The 25,053-nt window shown below is 44.6% G+C and overlaps 1 protein-coding gene across 1 annotated transcript in view; it reads left to right on the plus strand.

Moving 5' to 3' along the window:
• SCN1B (sodium voltage-gated channel beta subunit 1) overlaps window positions 1-21,805 on the plus strand; it is a 253,718-nt gene extending 231,913 nt beyond the window's left edge. The window contains exons 5-6 of the mRNA XM_069201062.1: window positions 15,841-15,947; window positions 18,548-21,805. Of these exons, the coding sequence (XP_069057163.1) occupies window positions 15,841-15,907 (67 nt within the window). The 3' untranslated portion in view covers window positions 15,908-15,947; window positions 18,548-21,805. The remainder of the gene's footprint in view (window positions 1-15,840; window positions 15,948-18,547) is intronic.
• Window positions 21,806-25,053: the final 3,248 nt, after the last annotated feature.

Below are 25,053 nucleotides of genomic sequence, written 5' to 3' on the forward strand. Positions count from 1 at the left end.
GGGCTTTTAAATATGCTCCTAAGTCTCTGAGCCTTGAGAGGCAATCCGCAGGTCAGCAGTTGACACTTGGGAGCACCCGGGTGTCTTTGCACTTATCCATGATTTAACCAGCTGCTGCTGGGCACGAACACTGTGTAGATGGAGTCCGGATTCTGTGACAGCCGGTTAGTTGGTTCAATGTTCACTCACGCACTAATGGTCTGTCCTGTGTGCTCTTGCTGTGATGCGGTTGATGTCAAAGAATTCAAACTTGGTGCATCAGGAGCGTTGATAGAGCCCGCTGCAAAGGTTACCAGTGAGGCATCCTCACTTTATGAAGGCAAATCCTGCAAAGACTGGAAAGACATCTGTGATGATTGGACGCCCTCTTCTGAAACCCTGGTGCACCCTGGTACCATGCCGGTGGAGCAGCTTCCAGACCACCTCTTGTTTAAGGATTCCCTCACTCAGGAATTTCCTTGAGCCCCTTTTCACTAGGTTGTCCCAGGACAGTGTGGACTGTGCTGGCCTGTGTGTGGGCCATCTGTGGGCTGCTGCAGGCTCTCTGACAGAAGCCATGGCCAAGGCATATGTGCATCCACAAGGGTGGATGATACCTGGTTTGTGTGGTCTTGCTAGCAGGACTGAGGTACGGGTGGGCCATCAGATAGTCTTTGGATGACTCAGTCTCCCACGTTGCCAGGAGTGCCTTGGTGGTCTTGTATATGATTGCTCCACAAGAGTGATGAGCTGCTGCTACGTTGGATCGGGTAATGCATGAGGCAATGATGGTGTTTGCCATTAGATGACCTGGACGACAGGTGGTGAAGTGTTCCTGGGGTAGGGTGATGGGAGGAACTTTGCAGCCTCGTGACTCCTCATATAATTAGTACAGTATTTCTCCTTCGGCATGTGCGGTTGCTAGCAGGGTTGCCATCTGCTTCAAGCAGCCGGTGACAGGTGGCTGGACAGTCGCACTGTGAAGTGTGGACAAATACACGGTTCGTGCATGCAGGCGGCTTACTTTCGGTACTCCGCTGGGCTGCCTCCAGTGACATCAATGTTCCCTGATGGCTGGCTTGTGCTGATAGGTGCTCTCTCGGGTAGTGGTACGAGTCCTTCATCTTTTCATCCTGTGATCTTTCACTCTCGTGCAATCTGTGGTTGCCAGGTCTTTCAGTGTGACAGGTCTGTCACATAATCTTCTCTCCTCCCTCTTTTCTTCCTTCTTCACAGCATGATGTTGTGCCACGCTCTTCTGCTCTTCAAACCTTTTCATGATGTAGCTTCATGCCATGCTCTTCTCTCTCTCCCAACCAGGCCTCTTGCTGTGACGTTCACTTCACATGGACCTCCGTGGTTGTGTACTGCTCATAGGACTATGTCTCTGCTTCTTGCTTACAGTGTGATGTGGCATCCGGCCACATGTCGCATGCCTTCTCTGGGACCTCCTGCCAGTTCCGTCCTGTCCATAGGACTGGGCGTCTTCTCACTGATGCGTCCCCCAGGTTGTGAACGACAGTGGAGATGGGTTTGCTTTGATGGATCTGGTCTGCCACCTTTTTCATACTTTTCTTCTGCTGGACCAGGTATTCTGGGTGCAACTCAGAGTCACAGTGGGAGACAAGGGTCTCCTCTCTTTTGTGGTGGTGGCGGCTCGCCACTAGGGAACGTCCAACTCCCCTCATGCCTGTAATGGGTCAGTGAGCGGCTCAGTCTTAATGCAGTGTGGGAGAGGACACTCCGTGAACAGTCTTTGGCCCACTGCGAGGCAGTGTTAGTACAGTCAGGATGACTTCCTGCATTTGGGCCACATGGGGCCCCTCCTCCAGGACCTCCTTGGTGTTCTGCTCCGTTGATGGTGGGCATTCTCCCTTCTACTTCACTTGAGGGTTCAGTGCTTGTGGCTTGAGGTTGTGCCATCACAGCACTTGTTCCTGCTTAGGCTTGTGCACTGTTGGCAGGGTTGGTCACTTAGTGTGACATTCTCGATAGCGGGCCAACGGTGGCCATTCAATGCTGAAGTGATGTCTGATATGGTGTCTTTTCTATAAGCGTTCATTTTCTGGGTGCCCTGTTGGCATTGTCTCTGCTCTGGCAATGGTGGGCTCCAGTCCCTGTTTCTGGGGAGCACTGTTGGTGCTGTACGTGTGTGAGGTAGATTCCATAGTAACTGTGCTCTTGGTGTGAAGTCTGCTTGCCCTTTCACAGGGTGCCCTCTGCTGGCTCCCGTGTCCTCTGCGAGCTGCTCTTGCTAGCTCTTTGGTCTCGGCCAGGTGTCAGGGAGGCCGGTGCCAGGCTTGTGTACTTGGATCAGTTGGTAGGCAGAGCTGCGGCGGCTTTCATCTTCTTGACAGGCTCTGCTGTGGGAAGCTGGTGCCCCTTCGTGCTATAATAGAGCAGCTCACTTCTTCCTGCCTGTGGGCTCGGTAGGTGGCAGGGGCGTGGCAATAGATTACCGATCCTCCACCCTGTGGTGGGTGCCACCTGGGGGCCACTGGTGTTCTCTTTGGTGAGGTGGATTGGTGAGCCTGGCCCGATCACTGTAAGGGAGGGGCAGGCTCTGTTTCTGCTGGTTCTCCTGCCCTGGTAAGGGCGGTAAGGCCAACCTGTTTCTTTTCCTTGTGTGGCCTCTCCACTCTGGCTAATTCTCATCAAAACCTCCAGGGGGGAGAAGGGTCAGTTAGTTTCTCCTTTGTTGCAGCATGAGGTGGTGACCATTCGCCTCCCAAGAGGCGTGCAGCAGTATCTCAGGTACAGTCTTGTCTACAGCATGGAAAGTGGGGAGCGGCTCTACTTGTGTGAGGAAATATGAAATTCACATGCCTAGGTGAGGTTTTTCAATTCAACGGGCCTCAATCAGTCTTTGTTTTAACTTCGGTCAATCGCCCAGCTGGTTGTAGTGTAGCAGAATGACCACCAGGTGGCACCACAGCCTTTTCTCCACAGGCCCTGGCAGCCTTTCTGATGCTGTGGGCTGTGCTGCCCTTCACGGGCACTGCTGGAGCCACGAGCCAGGCTTGTTCGTCCATCTTCAAGCAGGTGGGTGCAGCATCTGGTGGGTGGTGTGCCTGGCAGCACGTCTCGCAATTTGGCACATCACTGCTTTTCACCCTGGCTCTCATCTTTTTTTAGGGTCGAGCAAGCAAAGCGCTCTGTCCCTGGTGTATTCTCTCTGTGGGCTTTCAACCATGCCCATGTGATGCCCATCAGTTTGGTTGGTTTGTGGGCTTGCCTTTTAAAATACTATTGATTTCATTAGTGAAAGGCATGCACACTTTTCCTGTTTTAGCCCTCCTCGAGCGCACCGGGCAACTACTGAAAACATACGAGGCTCCATGTTTTCCGTATGGTTTCTGGACTACTTTTTCTCTTTATTTCGTAGCTAGCACGATCTCACTGGGAAGTAGACAAGCGGTTTGCATGACATCGACTGTGTTACATGGATATTTGCACTTTTGCCGATACATTTCATAGCAAGCAAACTTATGTTTCCTTTTGTGTGTCTGCTTTGCGCTCATGGTGGCCTTTGGCTCAGTTATGTTAAACTGTTTTACTTTTCAGTTTATGTGGCAAAAAAGTCAGGTTAGGATTTTTAAATGCTAATAGCTCTAACTCAAGCAAACGCGAGACCCATTACTTTACAAATGCTTGTTTTATGCATAGCATGGGGACTGGAGGCAATGTGGTAGTGGCATCGGAGGCTACCCGGTTTTCTTTCCCCTGCTATAATAGCAGGGGGCAAGCAGCTCTCTTAATGCCATCCTGGTTCTGTGGGTTGCTTCTCCATGGTGTGGGCTTCCTTTAGGGCTGGTGTGGCCTCATGGACTTAGGCCCATATTTATACTCGGTTTGCGCTGAATTAGCATAATTTTCTTTACCGCTAATTTAGCGCAAACCAAACTCCGTATTTATACTTTGGCACTAGACATGTCTAGCACTAAAGTTATGGAGTTTACATCGTTTTCTGGATGGGAAAACCTACCTTGCATCAATGAGATGCAAGGTAGACGTTCCCATCCAGAAAAGGACGATATGGCCTTTGCGCCATATTTATCCCCCGTTCTCTTCACATCTGAGAAAAAAATCTAGGGGAGAGGATGTGGCATAATGACCAGAGCTGCCAACTTTGGAACTAGGACACTGGGTTTGAATGTCGGCATTGGCTTATCATCCTGTGATTCTGGGCAAATCATTTAATCTCCCCGTGCCCCCCCAAAAAAGTGTTCTTGTCGAATGTAGCTGGTGCTTATATAAAATGCTCCAATGCCTTTGGGTTGAATTTGCGCTATATAAAACTGCCAAACAAAGGTCTGCTTGTGAATGTTCTTTTACTAGGGCTCTTCCATAATTCGTAGGCTAGAAGACATCACTGATGTATAGCTATATATGAACAAATATTAACCTGTTCAGCATTGAACAGGCATCTTATTTATTGCACAGCTGGGGTTGGGCTCCCATGATCAAGTGCCCCCTCAATCTGTGGTGACCTTAATCCAGTGCTTAATTTGTAAATAAAAACGTGCCGGAGCCCAAAGCCCTCCTCTTAAACACACGGCTGTTGCAATTAAATGTGCGAACGCAGTGTAATCCTAAAGTCATCTCGGGCCTCTTCAATCCATTTACAGCCACTCCCTGTCCCTTCAGCTCACTTTTGCAGCCTTCTGCTTTCTCTCTGTGATGCTTTTTTGTTTTTCCCTTCTTCTGTCTTTCCCATATGTGTCTTTTGCTCGCATAAAATGCTTGAGACAGAAGAATAAACCCCGGCCCTCAAAAATAAGTGCCAGTGCTCAGCACCGGAAACAACAAGCACAAATTAAGCACTGCCTTAATCACAGTAGCATGTTATGTGGGGGTCTGATGATGAAAGTGCCAAACTCAAAGCTCTCCTCAAAATGAGATCACCTGGCTTGTGGGGGCACAATGATGACAACCAGGGCCGCTTTAGGGTGATGGGCACGAGCTGTGCGCGCTGTATTTTGAAATGTCTAATGGAGTAAAAACAATACCTGCTGCAGAGTTCTTTGCAGCGCCCAGCATTTTTCAGGCAAGACTCAAGAAGTCAGGATAAGTCTAGTGATTAATGTACCTGTCAGATATCCAGTGCCGTAATGAAACTTGGGGGAGCCCCCCTGCATAGTACATGGAGGGACCCCCAGCCCACCCAGTCAGGAGCTCTTAGGCCAGAGGCCTGCCGCCTGTGCAGAGTGTACTGTGCTGATGGGGCCCCCTGGAGCTTGCCCGGCCCCCCGCAACACGGGGCTGTGGGAGCTATTGTTAGGCCAGTGCAGAGATCTGAGTTTTGTCTAGTTGCAGTTTTGACTCAACATGAATTAGCTCAGAAGGTTAATGTGTCTGCTGCAAAGCACATGTACCAAGCAGATCATAGAATTTTATTTTTATGCTGATAGCTCAGTGGGTTACTGTTTTGTCACAGAGATCCTTTTGTTGCCTGCAGGTCATACATTGCAGTTGTAATATAGAACAGTGAAGTGAGCTATGAACTATCACTAAAGAGCTGCATGCAAACTCAAAGGATAGGCTATAACTCCCACACCTTGTAGACCTCATTGTCTAAGGACTGCTTTATATACTTATGATTCTTTGTCTCTGTATAATATGTGTGTTGTGAAGTGCTCTGAATCCCTGCGCTGGTATGAGTAGCGCTATAAAAGAAATGACATGCTTGTGAGAGTGGGGCTGTGGAGAGATGAGGATCCCCATTGGTGGGTAGTAGTGAGTGAATCCATAGAGAGGGAGGCCACTGTGATGTGCCGACAAAGACTGTTGCCCTGGGCGCCACCAGCGCTAAGGCCGGTCATGATGACATCATCCCTCCTAGGGAGCACTCGTAATGACATCACCCGTCCTGCGTCGGCGCTCACCTGCAGCAAACCCTGCCAGGCATCCCTTCATCAGTTTTTCTCATCTTGATTAATTGGAAGATTAAGGATGCCCCAGTAAGATTAATTATGGGATTGAGTATCTGCTGCTGTGGTCTGTGCAAAGTGTTTATTGCAGATTTAAATTCAGACAGAAGCAGTTTAGTCGATCATCCGTCGGGGATATGTGAAATTACTACCCTTGTGTGCTAGTAATACGATATTTATAGCAAAATATACTGATCCCGGGATTACAGAAAAAAAGCAAGTTATCATTATTATTAAAGCTCATATCAGTGAGACAGATTTTAAGATTGAATGTCTCGTTGCCATTCAGGAATCTCCGGTACTGATCTGTTCGATGTATATGCAAAGGTATTTTTTTTTACTGCCACGTTTGGGTGGTAGCATATTTTCTTTTCCTTTTTTTAATTTCGTTTTAAATAACACGTGCACCAGCTTGCCTAGGTTAACTAGGTTGGCTTTCTCAGAGCTCTCAGATGCCAGGTGTCGGGGGAGCGTCGCCGTTCCCCCTCAAAAAGCCAATTTTCCAAACCTCTGCAGCGGTGTCCATTACAGTGAGAAGCCAATGATTTACTTCGTCTGCGCGCTGCGGCAGTGGGAGCCTCCTTGGATGAATGGTTGCATCTCTGGGAGGGGGAGGGGCACAGTGAGGGTCTATAGCGGCACAAACTGAAAAAGACCGGGGGCGACAAGGATGGAGGAAAGTGGTCAGTTTAAGGCACAACTGAGGGGAGAAAGGAAGCGGGGGGGTGGGGAGGGGGGGCAAAGTTCGAAAGTCTTCGGGTGCGCACATTGTGCGGGGCGGCCGAAAGGAGCAGGGGGAGGGGAGAGAGAGCAATCGTACCGAGCCACAAAGATGGATGAGGATGAAAGCGAAGAACATTAGGAGACGGAGGGTGAGGTCATCTCTGCAGGCAAAGAGAGGGATGCCGGGTGAGAGAATACGGTGGAGGAGAGGGTGGTCATTTCTATAGACCCACGCTGAAAGTGAGAGGGCAGCCTTACGCAGACACACGAAGAAAGGGCGAGAGAGTGATGATGTCTAGAAAGCCCTACAGCGAGGGAGCGAGTGAGGCACAGACAGAAAGGAAGAGAGTGTTCAACTCTAGAGACGCAGACAGAAAAGAAGAGGGACTGTTCACTTACAGAGGCACAGACAGAAAAGAAGAGAGAGTGGACCGATGCACAGACAGAAAGGAGAGAAAGTGTTCACTTCTAGAACCACAGACAGAAAGGAGAGAGAGTGTTCACTTCTAGAGGCACAGACAGAAAGGATGAGAGAGTTTGTACCTTGAGAGGCGCGGGCAGAAAGCAAGAGGAGGAAGAGAGTGTCCCCCTCTACAGCTGGAGACAGAAAGGAGTCCGCAGAGCCTCTGTGGTGAGGCTGTTGGAGAGGGAAGGATGACGGGAGAAATGTGGACACTGAATGGTAGAGGCTTGAAGGAACAACGCGAGATTCTGAGGAGTGTATTAAGGAATGTGAGGTATGGACCACTGAGGTCACAAAGATGAGAGCGGCACACTCAGGAACCATCCGAGCACATCAGGTAAAAGTGATGGAGCGGACATGCATTAGGAAAGAGTAGGGGAGGTCGATAGTAGTCAGTATTATTAATAGAAATAATGTTAGTATTAATGTTATTTTTAGTCGCAACAAATAATAATTGTAATAATAGGTCTCGTCACGCCCACAAATAACCATAATGTTTTAATTCACCTTTAAAAGAGGGCATACCACAATATTAATTGTGCCTTGGCATTTGGCAAGTGCAGATTGTGTTTCTGCTTTACTCGATAGAACTTTGTTTACTGATCTTAGGGATATAGGTACAAAATCATTTCTGCGGTCATAAATCACCAGATTTGCACAATCGTGTCATTTTCGACTGCAAAAACGTTTGTTCATATGTACAAAACACAAATTGCAACTTGGTAACATGTTACCGAAACACAGTTTATGTTTAGCAATTCGGTATTTGGAAGTGGTGTGTTTGGGACTTCCCTTTCAAATACCAAATCACAGTGCTATGTATGAATGTTTTGCGACTGAATTATGGTTCCAAAACATACATTTTTACAGACTCCTCAAGGGTGGTGGCAGCCATTCACAAACGGGAAGGGGTACCCAAAAGACCACTGCCTACTCGTAAAAAGTTTTTTGAAACACATCTTTTTTTCCTTTAAGGAAATTGAGTTCCATTAAAATAAATGTTTTATTAAAAAGCAATCACAGACTTGGTGGTCTGCTGATCCCAGCAGGCTACCATCCCTGAGGGGTGCAAATTGCGATCTACCTCATTAATATTCATGAGGTACATCTATTTGTGACCCCAGTAGAAATCACTTTCTGAAGTTTGTAAGTTTTCATACAATAGGAATTGTGATTTCCTAATTGCTATTTGCTAAAAATTGCAATTAGGAAATTACAGTTCCTATTTTTATACATATGGCCGTTAGAATGATGAGGCGCTGGGTTGGTGCTGCTGGTATAAGCATAAGCTTGTGGGTGTAACCTGCAGGCTACCGATCTCTTAATGATCTCTTAAACAGCTGAAATTACATGAAGAGTGCAGCGAGCAGAAGGGGATGTAAGGGAGAACAGAGGGAGGAGGAAGGGGGGAGTGTAAGAGATCAGAAGGATCAATAGGACTGCGACAAAGATGGAGGAGAAAAAAGCGATCACAGACTGTGACACTCCTGTCTATTGATCCATGGCAAGGGGGCGGGTTGCAGCAGCTCTGTGACCTGCGCCCAGTTACTGTCACTGCAGGGTCGGTGTGTGAGTGTGAGGGCCTCAATAAGGTGTGAACACAAGGCCTGTGCTAGAACACGGTCATAGTAAGTACTCATCTGTAGCCCCGCCAGTAGGTGCCACCAGACTGCCTCTATGAGCAACATATAATACCCCTGTCTTGCATTAGGGAAAGGAAGCAAAATGCAAATTCAGTTGGGGCAGCAAGTCCCCATGTGCCAGCCTTGCTTGGATGGTTTTACTTTGTTTGATTTTATAAGGCAGGTCCTTCCTTTTTAAACCTGAATCAGCTTTCTTCAGCCCAGAATCTCCGGGGTCGATGGCAGATGTGAAGATATGACTCGTATCTCACCTTTCCGAATGCCGAAAAGACATAAAGTTAGACTTTTGTTCTGAGCTGGTCTTTACCCTTTTGAATCGTGCCCTAAGTTGTCATCTGGGAAACCCATGAACTCTTCTCTGCCTGAAATACATTTTATGTGATACAGACACCAACTTAATTGCCAACTTATAAAACTGGTAAACACCATCTGGCGTAATAAATGCAGTGAGATGCTATCACTCCTCTGCCAAAGGTATTTGCTAGTGCACAGACCTTAAGTCTAATTTGGAGAACAGCTTGGTCCTATGTTTTGTTGCTAGCATATACTCAGTACAAGGCAAAGGGTGCCCTCCACCCAGATCTTTTTGTTGACCATCCTGAAGTCCACACACATACACAATTCATTGGACTGCATCTTTTTGGGTGACTGGTCCACACAAACAAACACTTAATTGGACTGCATCTTTTGAGTGACTAAAATATGTGGTTGATAAGGAAATCTCACTCCTGAAATTACCTTCTCCTTACGCATTTTCTGTACGTACTTGGTCAACTCTTCTTGCATGTCCAGTGGCACACTTCTCATCCTATGCTTAAGAGGCATATACAGTTCTTTCAGTTTGATAGTGTAAACTAACCCTCTTAGCTCTCCCAACTCCTTATCAAACACTCCTTTATATTCCTTTAATGTGGTATCTAACTTCCCTCACCAAATATCTATATGTCATCCACAGCACGCTCTCTATCGACTTCTCCCCCAATTTACTTTGTACCGTTCCTCTCCTCCACATCCCTTCCTTGTTCAGCTGTGATCTGCATTACGTTTTGAGCCCTAAGTACTATTTCCAGTACACCAAGATGTTTCAATCCCAGGGTATCCTGTCCTTTGTTACATTACTAAAAATACCCATCAAGAACAAATGTTTGCTGATCATACTCTGTAAATTTGACATCACGAGGATTCAATACTCTGTTTTACCAGACTCAGTCAACTGTTTTATGATGATACATAATAAAAATGTGAGCCCCAGGATGCAGTAACAAGTCAAGAGCTATAGTATCTATTATGATATTCACAGTAATGTCATTAACGTATTCTAATCCACACTTACCATTAATTTTTCGTTTCCTACTGAAATAACCAAACTGTTAACTCTTTCAACTACTGAGTCATCTTCCTTCATGCTTATGTCATTTTTCTTTGATCTTCTCCTACAAACTCTCCTGAAATTACCTAGCTGCCCACAATAGCTGCAACTTTAATGTAAAGCCAGACAAAACTTGGAACTCACCAAATGTCTCTTGGGCCAACATTTGCAGCATACACTGTCCTGCGCAGAATAATCTCAGTTGACTATGTTCATTTCTTTAATCCCATTTGCAGTAGTTTTACAGCTGCCACACTTCTCACATCATGTAGCTTCTCCTTGTGAGGACTGAATAATCATACTATGTTACTGAACCCTGAAATGAAGAATCCTTGCTAAAGAGCAGCCTCTCTTGGATTCGTTTGTCATAACTCCTCACCTCAGTCTGGTCCTTGATTAAAGACTCAGCATGTTGACCAAATTTGTACAGTATCAAAAGTCCTCTTAATGAAGTGATGTATGTGATGTGATGTATGTTCCTTACTTCCTGTTGAACTATTGAAATCTGTGATATAGTAAACCATTCTGGATGGAGAATGGTTTCTATCAGCGTTTCACAGCCTCATCAGGTTCATCAAGAACTTCCCCTTCAGCAGCCTTTGGGAATCTGAGGAAATACTTTCTGTCATCTCAAAACAAATATCTTTCTGCTTGTTCTAAATCAATGCCCATCCACAAGCCCCTGTCACTAGAAAACTGGACTATGGTTTCACCCTCTAAGCCGGCATCACCAAACAACTCACCAGAAGACTACAAACCATCCAGAACTTTCTCAGCCAGACTCATACTCAACCTTCCATGTAGAACCCACATCACACTATATCCCATGAAACTCTCCTGGCTCCCGCTACACAAGAGTGCTCAGCTCAGACTCCTCACCCACATGTTCAAGGCGGTACCCAACTTAAACCACACCTATCTGAACAGCCACATCTCCCTTCCAGCAACCACCCAGACACCTCTGCTTTACAGGACTCCTACTAGCACACATTTAATGCATGCACAGAACTAGACCTGAGGGCAGACATTCTACATCTGTCCTAAAGCCTGGAACAATCTCCCACTTCACATCAGAGCCCCCTCCTCTCCTGTTGAATTTCTCATGAAGCTGAAGACCTGACTAATGAACTAGCAACCCTGTCCTTGACAAGGCTAGATACACGCACCTGCTCAGACAACAATACCCTCTTGGGTAAGAGTGCCTTTTACCAATACACATAAAGACACTAATGAAAAGTGTGTTTCCTCATTAAGGTCTGCTTTGCAGACAGTGGCTGGCTAATCCTCAGTATGGTGTGTGAGTGGCAGTTCGATGGGTCCAGAATCTCAGCGGCAATCACAGGAAGAGCAGGGGAAGTAGTGAGCAAGGTTTATTCTTTACTCACAATGTCACTTGTCATCAGCCATTGTAATTTGCTCTGCCTTTCCAAATTGTACCCACTAAGCCATAGAGGCATTCCACACAACAACAGACATGACAGACACAATTCTCAGTTTAATCAGCCTGGGATAGGAAATATGTGGTGTATATAATATGTATCTTTAGCATTAAACCCTTTTTGTGATAAACTGCTTGTGCTAACGGCATTCACTGTGATACCTATCCAAATATTAAGCCCCAACGAGGTTATCAGAAATGTGTGCACCAGTGCAATCTTCGTAAGAAGGGTCAACATGAAACCCTAGTGAGAATAGCTTCCTTGCACTGTTAGTGTAGTCTGTCCCCATGTGCTAGCATTAAACTATTGTGAGGAAAATGTATGTATGTATGTATATAATAATGTTGTATATGTATAGCCTGAATGTAGTGAATAGCAGTAGCATGCAGTACTGTGTTGAAGGCAGAGTGGTTGTATAAGTGATTCTGGGGGACACTCATAATTGATGAAGCCACTGTAACTATGCGGCTGGGTAACACCAAATTTTGTGGCAAAGTTGACTAAATTATGCAGTAAGAAAAGCTGAACTATACAGCATATTGCTGATAGTATTAATTAATTATTTTGTAATTTTTAGGGTCGAGCGCAAAGCGCCCTGTCCTAGGAGTAATCTCTCTGTGGGCTTTAATCACCCCCATGTCAAGCCCATCAGTTTGGTTGGTTTGTGGGCTTGCCTTTTAAAATTTGAGTCATTAGTGAAAGATATGCATACGTCATGCCTTTTCCAGTGTTTAGCCCGCCTCAAGCGCACCGGCCAACTACTGAAAACATATGAGGCTTCATGTTTTCCGTATGGTTTCTGCACTACGTTTTCTCTTTATTTCATAGGCAGCACGATCTCACGATCGATCTTTGCATGACATCGACCCTGTTACATGGATATTTGCATTTTTACCGGTCATATGGATAATTGTATTTTTATCAGGTACATGGATAATTACACTTTTGCCGATACGTTTCACTGCGAGCTAACTTCTGTTTCCTTTTGTGTGTTTGCTTTGTGCTCATGGTGGCCGTGGGCTCACTTTTGCGAAACTGTTTTACTTTTCAGTTTATGTGGCGAGAAAAGTCTGGTTAGGAGTTTATAACGCTAATAGCTTTAACTCGAGCAAACGCAGTACCCACTGAATTACAAATGAGCAAACGCGGTACCCACTGAATTACAAATGCTTGTTAAGTCTTGTGTTTACCAAAACTTTTAGAATAAACTAACATAATATGTATAATATACATACTTAAAGGGACTTTCATCCACTATGCTTGTGTCAGACCCATTTTGCTTCCGCCCACTACAGCAGACAGCATCCATCATGGGGCAATGGGTCATACTACGAAGCGTCTTGTTAAGGTCACGTCGAGTGATAGTATTTTGCCTTTTCACAATGTGCACATCTAAACACAAGGAGTTCCCCTTAGTGTCGGTTTTGCCTGATGTGACAGTAGGACTCATTTGAAGTCAGCAGAAGGCACATTCCACCATAATCAGTTCCTGTCATTCCGATGCTGTTGTAAATTCCTTTTGAAGTGCACGGCTGCTGTTTCACAGCATATCATACTCTGTTCCTGGACTTGGTTTCACCACTAGTTCTTTAACAAGAAAACCAAATGTTATGATATTGAATTTGCAGCACACTTGTACCAGTTTTATTTAAACATAGTTGGGGTGTAATTTGGGTTTTAGAATTCAATAGTATTTGCTATGAACACTCTTTCCTTCCATCCATCTTTCCTTTTTCTTTCCTTTGTTCTTTCTTTTTCCTTTGTTTTTGCTTTCTTTCATCCCTTCCTTCTGTTTTTCCCTGACTTTTTCTTTTTTGCCTTCTTCCCCTTTTCTTTCGTTCTTCTTTCTTTTCTTTCTTTTGCCTTTTTGTTTGTTCTTTCTCATTTGTTCTTTTTCTTTTTTGCCTTCTTCCCTTCTTTGCTTCCTTCCATCATTTCTTTGTTCATATTTCCTTCCTTCTTTCCTTCTTTTTAGTCTCTTTTTCTTTTGCCATCATTCTTTCTTTCCTTTATTCTTAGATACTTTCCTTTTTTCGTTTTTCTTTCTTTCCTTTTGTCTTTTTTTGCATTCGTCCTTTTTCCTTATTTGCTTTCCTGTTTGCATCTTCATTTCCTGCTTTCTTTTTTCTTTTCCCTTTCTTCTGTTCTTTTTTCCCTTTCTCCTTGCTTTATTTTTATTTTCTTTCTTTCTCTTTCTTGTTTACTTTCTTCCCCTTTCTTTCGTTTTTGCCTTCTTTCCTTTTTCACACCCTCTTTCTTTCTTGCCTCCTTTCTTTCACTCTTTCTTTGTTTTCCTTTTTTGCCTTTCTTTCCTCCCTTCTATCTTTCTTTCTATGCCTTTTTCCCTGTTTCTTTTTTTTGCTGTATTTCCTTCTTTTTTTCCTTTTTGCCTTCTTTAGTTATATTGTCTTCTTTCATTCTTGTCCCTTTTCCTTTTCTTTTCTTCTGCTTTCATTTGCCCTCTTGCCTTCTTCTCCCCTTTCTTCATTTTTGCCTTCCTCCCAAATTTTCCCCCTCCCTCCCTCCCTGCCTTCCTTCCTTGCCCTTCTTCCTTTCTTTTTTGTCTGCCTTTCTTTCTTCCTTTCTTTCTTGCCTTGTTTCTCAAAGGTGAGGCTAGCAAACAATGCCAGACTGATGGCTTTTTTTAGATCTGTTTTAGACAAGGCCTTTTGGTTTCACTAAAATGTTGCACAACATAGTTACTTATAGGGGTTTCAGCCAGACCTCATCCATTAGTCTGTGACTGTGTCATTCACATTTTTCTCCAACCCACTCCAGCATGTATCAAGGGGCAATGTTAGCCCATTCAGTCACTGACTGACTTCACTATGTTACTGCATGCTGCCCTTTCCCTTAGAACACATCTACATGCAAGGTAGTTCCCTCCAGTATGGGTGTACCATGGTAATGTGTACTTTTTTGAGACCAGAGAAACACTTTAGCCTTTCTTACATTTAATGAGGGCCCAGCAGCCACCTCAGGGACGGACTGGCTGCATCGGGGATTTTCCCAGGAGGCTGGAGGGGTGGGGGTTGGTTTTGCAGCGGTGCAGGTCGTTTTTTGTTAATGGGGCCAGTTTTGCAGCGGTGCTGCAATATCGAACCACAGTAGCAAAAGCAGCAGTGCTTCGCACTTGCCCTGACAGCTAGTCCAACAACAAAATTGCCAGGGCCGCTTTGGGTTCCCAGTCTGGCCCTGATCTTTCTGAACAATTAAGGTTTTCAAAACCCATGACAAAGCAAAACAAGAATTGCCAAAAGGCTGGCGGACAATACCAATGCTTGGTACACATGGTAATCCTTTCTGTGCAAAGATTTTACCTCGTTAGTATCAGTTTAACAACTAAATTCAGAACTAAACAAATGAGAGCCGACTAGTTAACTGTTGCAAAAGGCCTTCCACTGCACGTAAGCACGCCATGGTCTTAGTGCCTTTTGATCTGCTTGATCTTGAAACTGTTTTTGGGGTTAAAATCTGCATATTATGCAAGGGATGATGGATTATGTGGCTAACACAGTAAATCCATAATTATGCAAAAAAATCTGCAGCTGCAGAATTGCATAATTCCAGTGACCCTGGTCATGATGTAGCTTCTTAGGAAAGGTGTGTCTTCAGCCTGTGTTGTGATTTCATACTATGTACACACTGATTATCTAAGAACTTACAAAATGTTCATTTTTCTTTACCTATTTTACAGTGAGGTCATTCGCTCACCACCTGTGACCAATTCTCACTTTCTGCACCTCCTAAAACACTAGTGCATATGAGATTACATCTTGCACTCGCATGTAAATTGATGCCAAAGGGCGATATAGTCCCCAAAAAAGTGTGATGTTCATATGAGATGGAATTACAGTATCAAGATTTTTGCTAAGGATCGGATGACTTGGTAAAAATACTTAAATCCATGCCTAATAGATCTTACAACTTCAAAGAAAGAAGAACTGGTAGATCTATTTTTGAACTAAGAACCCTAATATACAAGTAAGTCTGTTCAGTTTCCAACCGACTTAAAAAAGGTCCATGTTTAGATGATATTTTATAACTACAACAGAATTTAGGTTTGTTTTAAGTTGAAATAACTTGTTTATTAACTATCTAAAGTGTTTCTAATGCCAGCTATGCACCCTGGTGCGGTTAGATGATAAAGGGTTCCAAAAGGCACCCTTGCTCAGTGGGCAAAACCTACAATTAAACATTAGTAAGCACATTGATTCAAATGGCAATGGTTGTAGGACAGCTGACATGGATGTTAGCAGTAACTGAGTTACTCACCGCGTCTCATTCCCTGCAGGTCTGACTACCTAGCAATAACATCGGAGAGTAAAGAAAACTGCACAGGTGTTCAGGAGGAGCAGTAGCCGTGGGAGGCGGAGAAAAGGGAGGCCTCTCCGCCTGCAGGTAAGGGTCTACTGATGTTACTGAAGGGGGTGCTAACTCAGGTTGCGCACTACCCGCTACAGCTTCCCATCCCTCATCAATTCATTCATGCAGAAAAACACAAGATCCTCTGATAAACACTGAGGTCCATATTTTATACTGTTCTTAGCGCCGCATTTGCGTAATTTTTTGACACAAAGGCGGCGCAAACTTGCAAAATACAATTGTATTTTGTACGTTTGCGCCGTTTTTGCATCAAAAAGCGGCGCAAATGCGGTGCTAAAAAAGTATAAATATGGGCCTGAAACGTCAAAAAAGCATCATAAAACAAGCTGGGGAACATCATACTTAAGTGTGCTTGGTCATTGATATGTCCTCAGTCCACAGTGCTCTGCGATGTATAGGTGTATTTCCCTTCTGACAAGAGTTATGGTAAACCATTGCTCATATGAGAAAGGGGGTCGGAGAAGTACGCAGTGGGGAAGCAAGGTTTACGATGGGTCCTAATGCAGGCTTGGTCATGCCACAACCATTTCGGTTCCCATTGGGGGAAATGAGGCACACAAGATGGCCGCTAGTGTTAGCCATTCTAAGAAGTCAGTCATTTTGTTGCCTAATAAATCACAGCACAGGAGGTATTTCAAGATAAGCCACCAGCAGCTTCTGGCATTGACCGACTGCAAGGTTGCACTGAAGCGAGGCTTATAAACACAGAGCCTGGAAGGTATGGGGGGAGGGAAGGTGGCTGTAAGGTGACAAGCAACTAGATCAAAAAAAAAAAACAGCTGGGGGTCTAGAGTGGATACATAGTTTTGGTGTTTACATTCGCAGCCTCGCGAGGAGGAAGGCAGGATGTGTTTAGGGTGGAGATGCAGGGAAGTGAAAATAGGTGAGAACCTCAGGGCCCAGACACCTGTGCAAGAAGCGAATGAACTGGCCTGGTAGCACCTCTACGTCCAATCAAGGCTAAAAAGATCTGGGGTTGTTAGTGTTACTTTTCAGAGGGCAAGTTGGCCTGGCAGTTCGTGCTGGAATCTTCCTATTAGAACAAGACCATTACTGACTTGTCTAAGGCATTTCCCTGTCTGGAGTGGTGCAGTGAGCAAAAAAGTGACGAAATGGGTCCTGAGTAATTTCCTGAGGGTGAGGCTTTTGCACGTACTCCGCCAATTACCTTTTTTAATTTAATCTGGTGCAGGGTCCAAGACGTGCTTGCCTCCAGTCTCTATTGGCTGCATCTAGACCCCCAAATCCCATAAGGGCGCTGGCTGGAGGGACTTCTACGACTGCTGGACACCACCGTTAAAAACAGACACTAGAGTCCAGAAAAGCAAGATGAACATGAATCAGCTCACTGATGAGGGACAATCAGTCAACCAGTCACTTAAAATAAGGTGCCTACACAAGAAATTTTTGGCATGGCCACGGGCCTTTTGATATTTATAAGCACATTGCAGACTAATGTTAGTGGTGAAGGGGACACTAGAGACCAGGAGCACATTTTCCAATATACAATTCCTACACTGTCATAGTGTCTACTGTCTGGGTCAACTGCACATGCAGGTCAGCAGAATAATTGAACCAGAGATGGAACCTACAGTACATCCTAGGCACGCCATCCCATAAACCAAACATCTAGGGATCTGTGAACACAAAAGCTGACTCCACATGATAAAAAACGTCCAAGAGATCTGTGCAGCTGCAAACTACACAATAATGCCTAGCCATCGTGGACTGTGGGTCAGAATGTACCATGTACAATCACTTTTATGGCAAGCATCTACATCACCTGCCACTGGAGCCACTTCGTATGCCTTCTTAGCATCTAGGGAATGTGGAGGTTCATCGCCCTCCATCTCAAGACAAGATCATCAGTGTGAACCAGAAGCTGACAACAATGGCCAATATCTGCCACTGAAGAGGAGGAGAACAAGCACTGCCTAATGGGAACCATTTCCACCTTGCTTGGTAAATCTATGGATGCATGCAGAACTGGCAAAACTCAACTATGTTGGTAATCTGGAGATGCCCCCTCTATGCTGGTAAACATACCCATAGAAGGAGGTGAAGAGGAATGCACCAGCATTTGGACCAGTGGCCACCCTGCCCAGTGCACAGCTGATTACCATTTCTGCCCAGGTGTGAAAGATAATAAAGTGCTTTCAGGCGGGCTGTTCTTGGAGGTGTTAGGGCTGGACCTACTATGCACTGTTGTTAGAGGTGGGGATATTTACCACGTACAGGGTGTTCTTCTTTTCCGGGTGCTTCTGTTGAGAGCTACTAGTACCAGTGGCAGACTGATCAAGAAATGCAGGTGAGATTCATTAAGGATGTGGTTGGAGACCAAAGCAAACATGGGGTGTCTGTGAATGAAAAGGATATAGGTAATGAAGTCTAGAGCCCAAAATGAGAAATGTATCAGGGATATTAAATTCTAGAAGTTGCATTAAATAGGTTTCCTTTTTGCTGAAAGCACTTGGTGATGCTACACTTTTAGCACAAATTATTTTCAGACTGGAGGTTTAAATCTAGTCTGGCCCGTTTCATGGTGTGTCCTTGACAGGTGGCGTGGTACTTTTTGTTAGCACTGCTTTACTAATCGGGTTTTTCTCCGTTTGCAGGTAATCTGCGAAGAAAGGATGGGCGAGAGGAGCAGATACTGGAGAGACTTCTTGGCAGAAGCCTCTTCTTACCACAATGAACTGAAGCCTCTCACTGCACATAACAGAACCACTCCACTAGCGGAGGCCAGCATCGGATCCAGAGTCCGCTGCTGCCACCAGCCCCACCGACATCACTCGAGGAGAATGTTGGAGGACATGTCTTAATAGAGCATGTTGTTTTTAATGATGAAGAAAAATCAACAAAAAAAACATTAAAACTGGACTAGACTGAATATGAATGAATGTGAAGAGGTGCGCTCACTCCCCCGATGAGGCTGACCCAAAAAGCTATGCAATGAGAGGCCTACGAGGCGTTGTCCTTCTAGAAGGGCACAGCCGCGAGGAGGAAATCTAGCATGGCGACTGTTTCAGGAGCAGGCTGCCTGCGTACCTGGACATGATCTGGTGCACAAGCTGCTCACCCTGGACCAGAAGCCAATGGCGATGCAGCTTCCGCCATGCTTGTCGACATCGCCGCCGGCTCTGCTGCAATGCACATTACCAACCGGCAAGGAAGAAAAGGAAACAAAGTCAGGGTGCTCTGTGTACCAAAAAGAAATGTGTACCACGTAATCAGGTCACAATGATGTATGATTGCTTAGGTACATTAAAACATGTGCATGCTCTAAACGCCCCCCCCTTGCACTTCCCAATGTGCATGTTACCGCTGGCACACATTATTTTAAAGAATCACTGATAGTAAACAGAGAACTATGCGTAGCTTAGAGCCACCTAGAATCTGATATCATTAGTGACATACACTCCATACGGCCCCTTCCACCACAGAGGTGTCTAGGATGTGCATTGTAGTGCTGTGTGGTGTAGGCTCACTATGAAAGCAAATAATGATTTCATTTCGAAAGTGCCAAAGTTCCTTCAACCCCCAGGCTGTCTCCAGATGGAGAATGTGGACACTCTTTCCACTGTATCGAACGCTGAGCAAGCCAAATCTTACAATTGCCGGACAGATGATTGGCTCAGAGTGAAGGGATAGTTGGCCACTTCCTGTGGGAGAGACTGCCATTCAAGATGACGCATTCTCAAAAGCACAGATGAAAGAAACCAAAAGGCTCGTAGACTGAGCTGTCCGAGAGGTTTCAACGAAAGTGTCTTCCCACTGGTGAAACAGGTTTGATCTTTACAAGGAGGTGTAAACTGTTTCTCTGCAAATTCAGATGGATACAAAAACCCTTAAATCAGCTGTTAATTAATACAAACATTTGCTTTCCTCCATTTCAAAACCTTTTAAACTAGAGCGACCTCTAAGTGTCCAAGTAAGGGCTGACAGGCTCATTTACAAGCCCCTAGCGCCACCGGAGCATCACATTCAGCGACACTCTAGTGGCGCTGTGCCTTTTCCCATATTTACAAGGTGGCGCTAAGCCACTTTGCATGGCTTAACGTAGATTTGTAAATATGGGGCCCAACGCAGTTTTCTGAGGCAGAGGGGCGTGCATTAGTTGTTGCTGTGGGATTTTCTATGCAACACCCATTGCTTTTGACACTGCCCCAGATTTACGAGAAATCGTAAACCCGATGCAGCGCCTAAAGGGTGACTTTAAAGTGGCACAAAGCGAAATACTTTTATTTCTTCTTGTTTTTGCATTTTCTATGTGTGCTACCATCATTTCATAATGACGAATTGCTACTTCTATGTGTACTGCATTCTGTAACACACATAGAAATAACAAATCACCACTATTGATTGTTTATGTGCAGGAAGGCACTTTCTGCACATAAACAATCATTCCCTGCAATGCACTATGGTGCAAGGTTGCCTGCGTTGGGGCTAGGCAGCTACTTTTAGCACCAGCACTAGGGAACACACAGGGGTGCACCATATTGTTGTAAACATGGCGCATCCCTGCGTTTTTGAGATGTCTGAGTGCAGCACTGCCAAATTCAGCGCAGCTTAACGTGCCAACATCTCCTTGTAAATGATGGCCCTTGGTTTCTCATGTTGCTTTGTTTTTTTCTTTCCTGTTTCCGGTATTCTTAGAAAAATAAAAATGGAAAGACAAAAAAACAGGGTATAAGGACCTGTTCACACCCAACATGAGAAGGAGTGGTCTGCTGACCTGTTTGTCAACAAGTTAGTCTCTACCGGAAGTTTTTAAAGTAATTGTTCTAATTAGAAATTATAATTGATGCTGCTACAAAATTAAACCTCCATCTACGATGTACTCTCCATCCTGTGTAGTAAATCTGGGTCCCCAATATTTTCCTGTACACATCGAACATGTTTAGTTCTTCATTGCTTCTGTATTACCTTATTCATGAGCTTTTATTTGTCTTATGTTTTATTGCTTTTAATGATGCTCTTAGCGTTTGTTACTGCTAACCACTCCTATTTAGTGCCTACTTTCATCCAGTCATAATTCTAATCTATTTTGGAGATAGCCTCTCATAAAATGACTGCGCAGACACCTCTTAGGGGGAACAGGCATATCCCTGTTGGTTTTGGCCCTACATGTCAAAAATATATTGCTTGTGGGTAATAATAAAAGAGCCTCTCTTCATTAGATTAAAATCCATATGTGCTTGGTCAAACAGACAAACACAGAACCATTCACCCTACCTCCCAAAATGACATGCAGTGTCAGCGGTGGAGCCGGGCTTGATCTCAGGACCTCCTGCCCTATCCCGCGCTTTAACTCCGCTCTCCCAGGTCACATTGACCTCCCCACAGACAGAGGTGGGCCTAAACTCGGACATACCAGGGAGCCTCATTGGGGGGAGCAAGTGCATTTGCTTCTGCTCCTTAGTAAATTCTTTTGTTAGGCTACTGCGTAGCCGATCATAGTGCAATGCATGATGGGATATAGCAATATGGCTGCTGCTGCCTTGCAATGCAAGCTTTTTCTGTCCTATGTTACTTTGATGATTATGTTGTATACTTTTTTGTTTTTTGAAAGTTTAGGGTTCAGGCTTTTCAATTTTATCCTTTTTTCCTCCAATCCACATCCTCAGATTGCCATCGTGAGAGGAGAGCTCAAAACCGCATCGAGAAAATTTCTTCTGTGGTGGAAACCCAACAAATGTCCCGTTAAATGAGGTTTTGGATTGTATAAGTGGAGCATATGCCAGATGAAACCAATAGATGCTTTCAAGGGAGGAAGGCAGGTCTAACTGAAGATGAAGTAAAAAGGGTGCCTACACATGTCGAAAAGTGCTTGATCTTTTCCAGATTTTCAGAATAAATACTAACTATGTGAATGAGTTCTATTTAGATTCATTATACCTAAATGTATCTAATGGAGTGCTGAACGCATACCATATTTGAGGACAAACACTATTTCACTGAGTTTTATTTAGATTCATATTATATACGTACATCTACCTTAAGTAGGTCCCAGGTAGATATTCATGTTTTAAATTAGTTTAATGTGTATACATTGTTTTCAAATGTATCCTTTGCCAATATTCTGAAAATCTGTCGCGGAGCTGTCCCGCCTGGACCTAGAATGGACACAAGTGTGCATATGGCTGCTGTGTTGGAGAAGGATCATGTGTCTGGTGTGTTTGAGCCTGAACTGTCTTCTCTTTGAAAGCCACAGTGACCATGTAAAGTGACTCCTTTCATCACCACAGGACTCTTGTACTAGTCCTGGTTTACTTTACAGTGTAATGGTGAGCTATGAGCACATTCTACACTCCAAGGTTAGGCATAACATCTATGAATGGCCAGACACTATGATAGGGCCTTCATCTCCTTAAAAAGCCCAGAGATTGCAGGATTGTTGGAATTAGAACATTCTTTCATCCTCTCTTTTCTATAGGATTGTGCAAGGTTTCCTGTGAATCTTTGCAAAGTTCTTGATTTTCAACATTCATGAAGATTGCAGTTTCCTGACTTAAAACCACTTATAACACTGCAAAGGTTTCCGGCGCATCGCATGGTCATTTTCGCCACAGTGCTAGATAATTTTTACTGTAATAATACAATGTCAAATGTCTGCACAGTTTTTCTGTGAAAGGTTACCTTTTGCCAAATACATTGGAGCCACAGTCAGAATTTCCATCTACGTCCGGGGAAAGCACAGTAACTTGCATAATCGGTGAATTATTTCCCTTGCAAAAAATAGAATTTAGCAATCTCTTCATGTCATGAGTTTCTGAGTAACTTACACACGTACACTAGGTTCCCTCTAGGAAGGTAGCAGAAGGACTCTTTAATCTCTTTAGTCCTGGGGTATTAGTTGGGAATGTGTCAAGGGGAGAGTCACTCACTTTACATGTTCAGTTTATGGTAAGAAAACTGATTCGTTCCATTAACCTGGGCTCTTGATTTCTGAAAGGAATGTCCAACTCTTGACTCCTTAATCATTCACAAAAAAATTGCTATCAGTTTATTCTTCCATTTATCTCCTCCACAAGATCAGGAGAGTCCTGCCATTCATCATGAGGTACACCCATGCTAAGGTAATGGCTTTGTGATAAATTATGTTTCTAGTTTACAACTGGCCCTCCCAAGCTTGTGCTTGCCATACTGCAGTTAGTGCAAAACCTCGCAGCTGACACCATAGCTTGGGAGAATTCAACCAGGCGTCAGACGCTGCAGAGGTCTGCACTAGTACATTTTAGTGCATACGCCTTGTTCACAATTATTTTCTAAACTAGACGGCTACTTTCAGCACTATGTTCCCACACTGTCCTTATACTTAGAGTCGTTTTGCTGTTGAGTGTTCTCCGCAACATTGACTGAATCTGCTTCCTCTTCAGTTCATACATGTAGAGAACCAGGTGGCCTTCAGAAAAGTTAAAGAATGCATTAGGGCATAGTTACAAGCCCCTAGCGCCACCTTGCACTGCCATGGCGTAATTTGTTTTACACTAAGGCGGCGCAAAGGTAGCTTTTACCATGCACCAGATTTACAAAGCATTGCGGACCTTGCAACCCTTTGCACTACATTAAGCCAGCGTCAGGCATAATGTATGCAAGGGAGGGCGTTCCGACGCAGGGAGGCCCGAAAAAATGGTGCAGAGAAATTTGCAACATTTCACAGCATCATTTTTTCTGTCACTTTTAACACTTACTCATAGCAGGCATTAAAATGAAGCACCCATTTTAATCAATGGGCCTCCCTGTGCTTTGCTGCACTAGCGTCAACATTTTTGACTATAGTGAGTGCAGCATGCGCCACAATAGCATCAAAAATGTTGATGCTATTGTCCTTACGACTGCCATGGTGCGTTGTTAAGTGGGGCAGGGGCGATGCAAGAAAAGAGGCGCATCAGGACCGATGTGACACTTTCTTGTAAATATGCCCCTTTGTTTTGCTGATTTTGCCTTATCATTTTGATAGTTGCCTTGTCTCCAGCTCCATGAAGCCACAGAGTGGTGTACTCAACTCTCTATTAACAATAAAATCAAATTATATCAGAAGCACAATGCCATAAGTACCGGTACTATGTAACAATCCAGACTTTCCAGTGCTGTTGCCCTAGGTGTCTGCCAGTAGCACATCCGTCCACTACTTTCTTGATGAGCGAGAACGTGAGGGGCAATGTCTTGGAAACCTTTCTGCATTAGACCTGAACAATTTTCCACTAGTGTTAGGTACTTTTGAAGTGGCTTTTCCACCTGTGATCAGTGCAGAAATAAAATCTGCCCGAACATCCTAGTGCAAAAATGTATTCTTTCTGCCATTCGGTCAATACAAATGTTGTTTCAGAAGTGATAGAAAACTGCCCACCCCGAGTACAAAAACTGCAGAGGACTAGTGCACTATACACAAAGAGGCTGCTTAAAGCATAGTTTCAGTGGCATGAGTGAGTTTCTTATATAGTGAGCCGCTTCCTGGAGGAAGAATGGGGGCATAAAGTGTACTTTGAGTCTAAGCTTTTCCTATAGAACATGTGTGAATTTGTCTTGAAAGGTTGTGTACCGGGAGTTGTTTTGGGGAGGCCCAAAATGCAGCACATATAGGAAGATCAAAAAACGAGAAGAAATAAATGTACCTCTCCTCCATGTGCCACTTTTACGGCACCTCTGGGGTGGCATAGGAACCTGACGCATACCCAGTCTTGTAAATCTGGGAATCCATTAGATTCCATAGGTGTTGCGTGGGACCACCAATAGCAACACCCATGGAATGCCCTTTTCACGCAGAATTATGTGAGAAAGAGGGCCATATTTACGAGGCCATGAAAAGCAAGGTGGCTTTACGTGGCTTTGAAAAATATGTGCGGGCACACTGAGCCGCTGAAGCGTCACAAAAGTGACCCTCTGGTGAACTTATTGTCCACATCCAGTGTGTATTCATTTCGTCCGTGTGCTTCAGGAGAACTTAGCACCATTATGTTTTCTTGATGGAAGACTGGCAGGCAGTGTGGGTGTGATGCTTTGATGACTTGACTGCTGGTTCTGTACAATTACCCACATATTCTTCATTAGATACAGTGAGATAAATACACTGTGGGGCTGATTTCAGAAAAGTGGTGCTGCACCCAGTGCAGACCCA

This window comes from Pleurodeles waltl, chromosome 7 (genome assembly GCF_031143425.1).
Source record: "Pleurodeles waltl isolate 20211129_DDA chromosome 7, aPleWal1.hap1.20221129, whole genome shotgun sequence".
In the NCBI taxonomy this organism is placed as follows: domain Eukaryota; kingdom Metazoa; phylum Chordata; class Amphibia; order Caudata; family Salamandridae; genus Pleurodeles; species Pleurodeles waltl.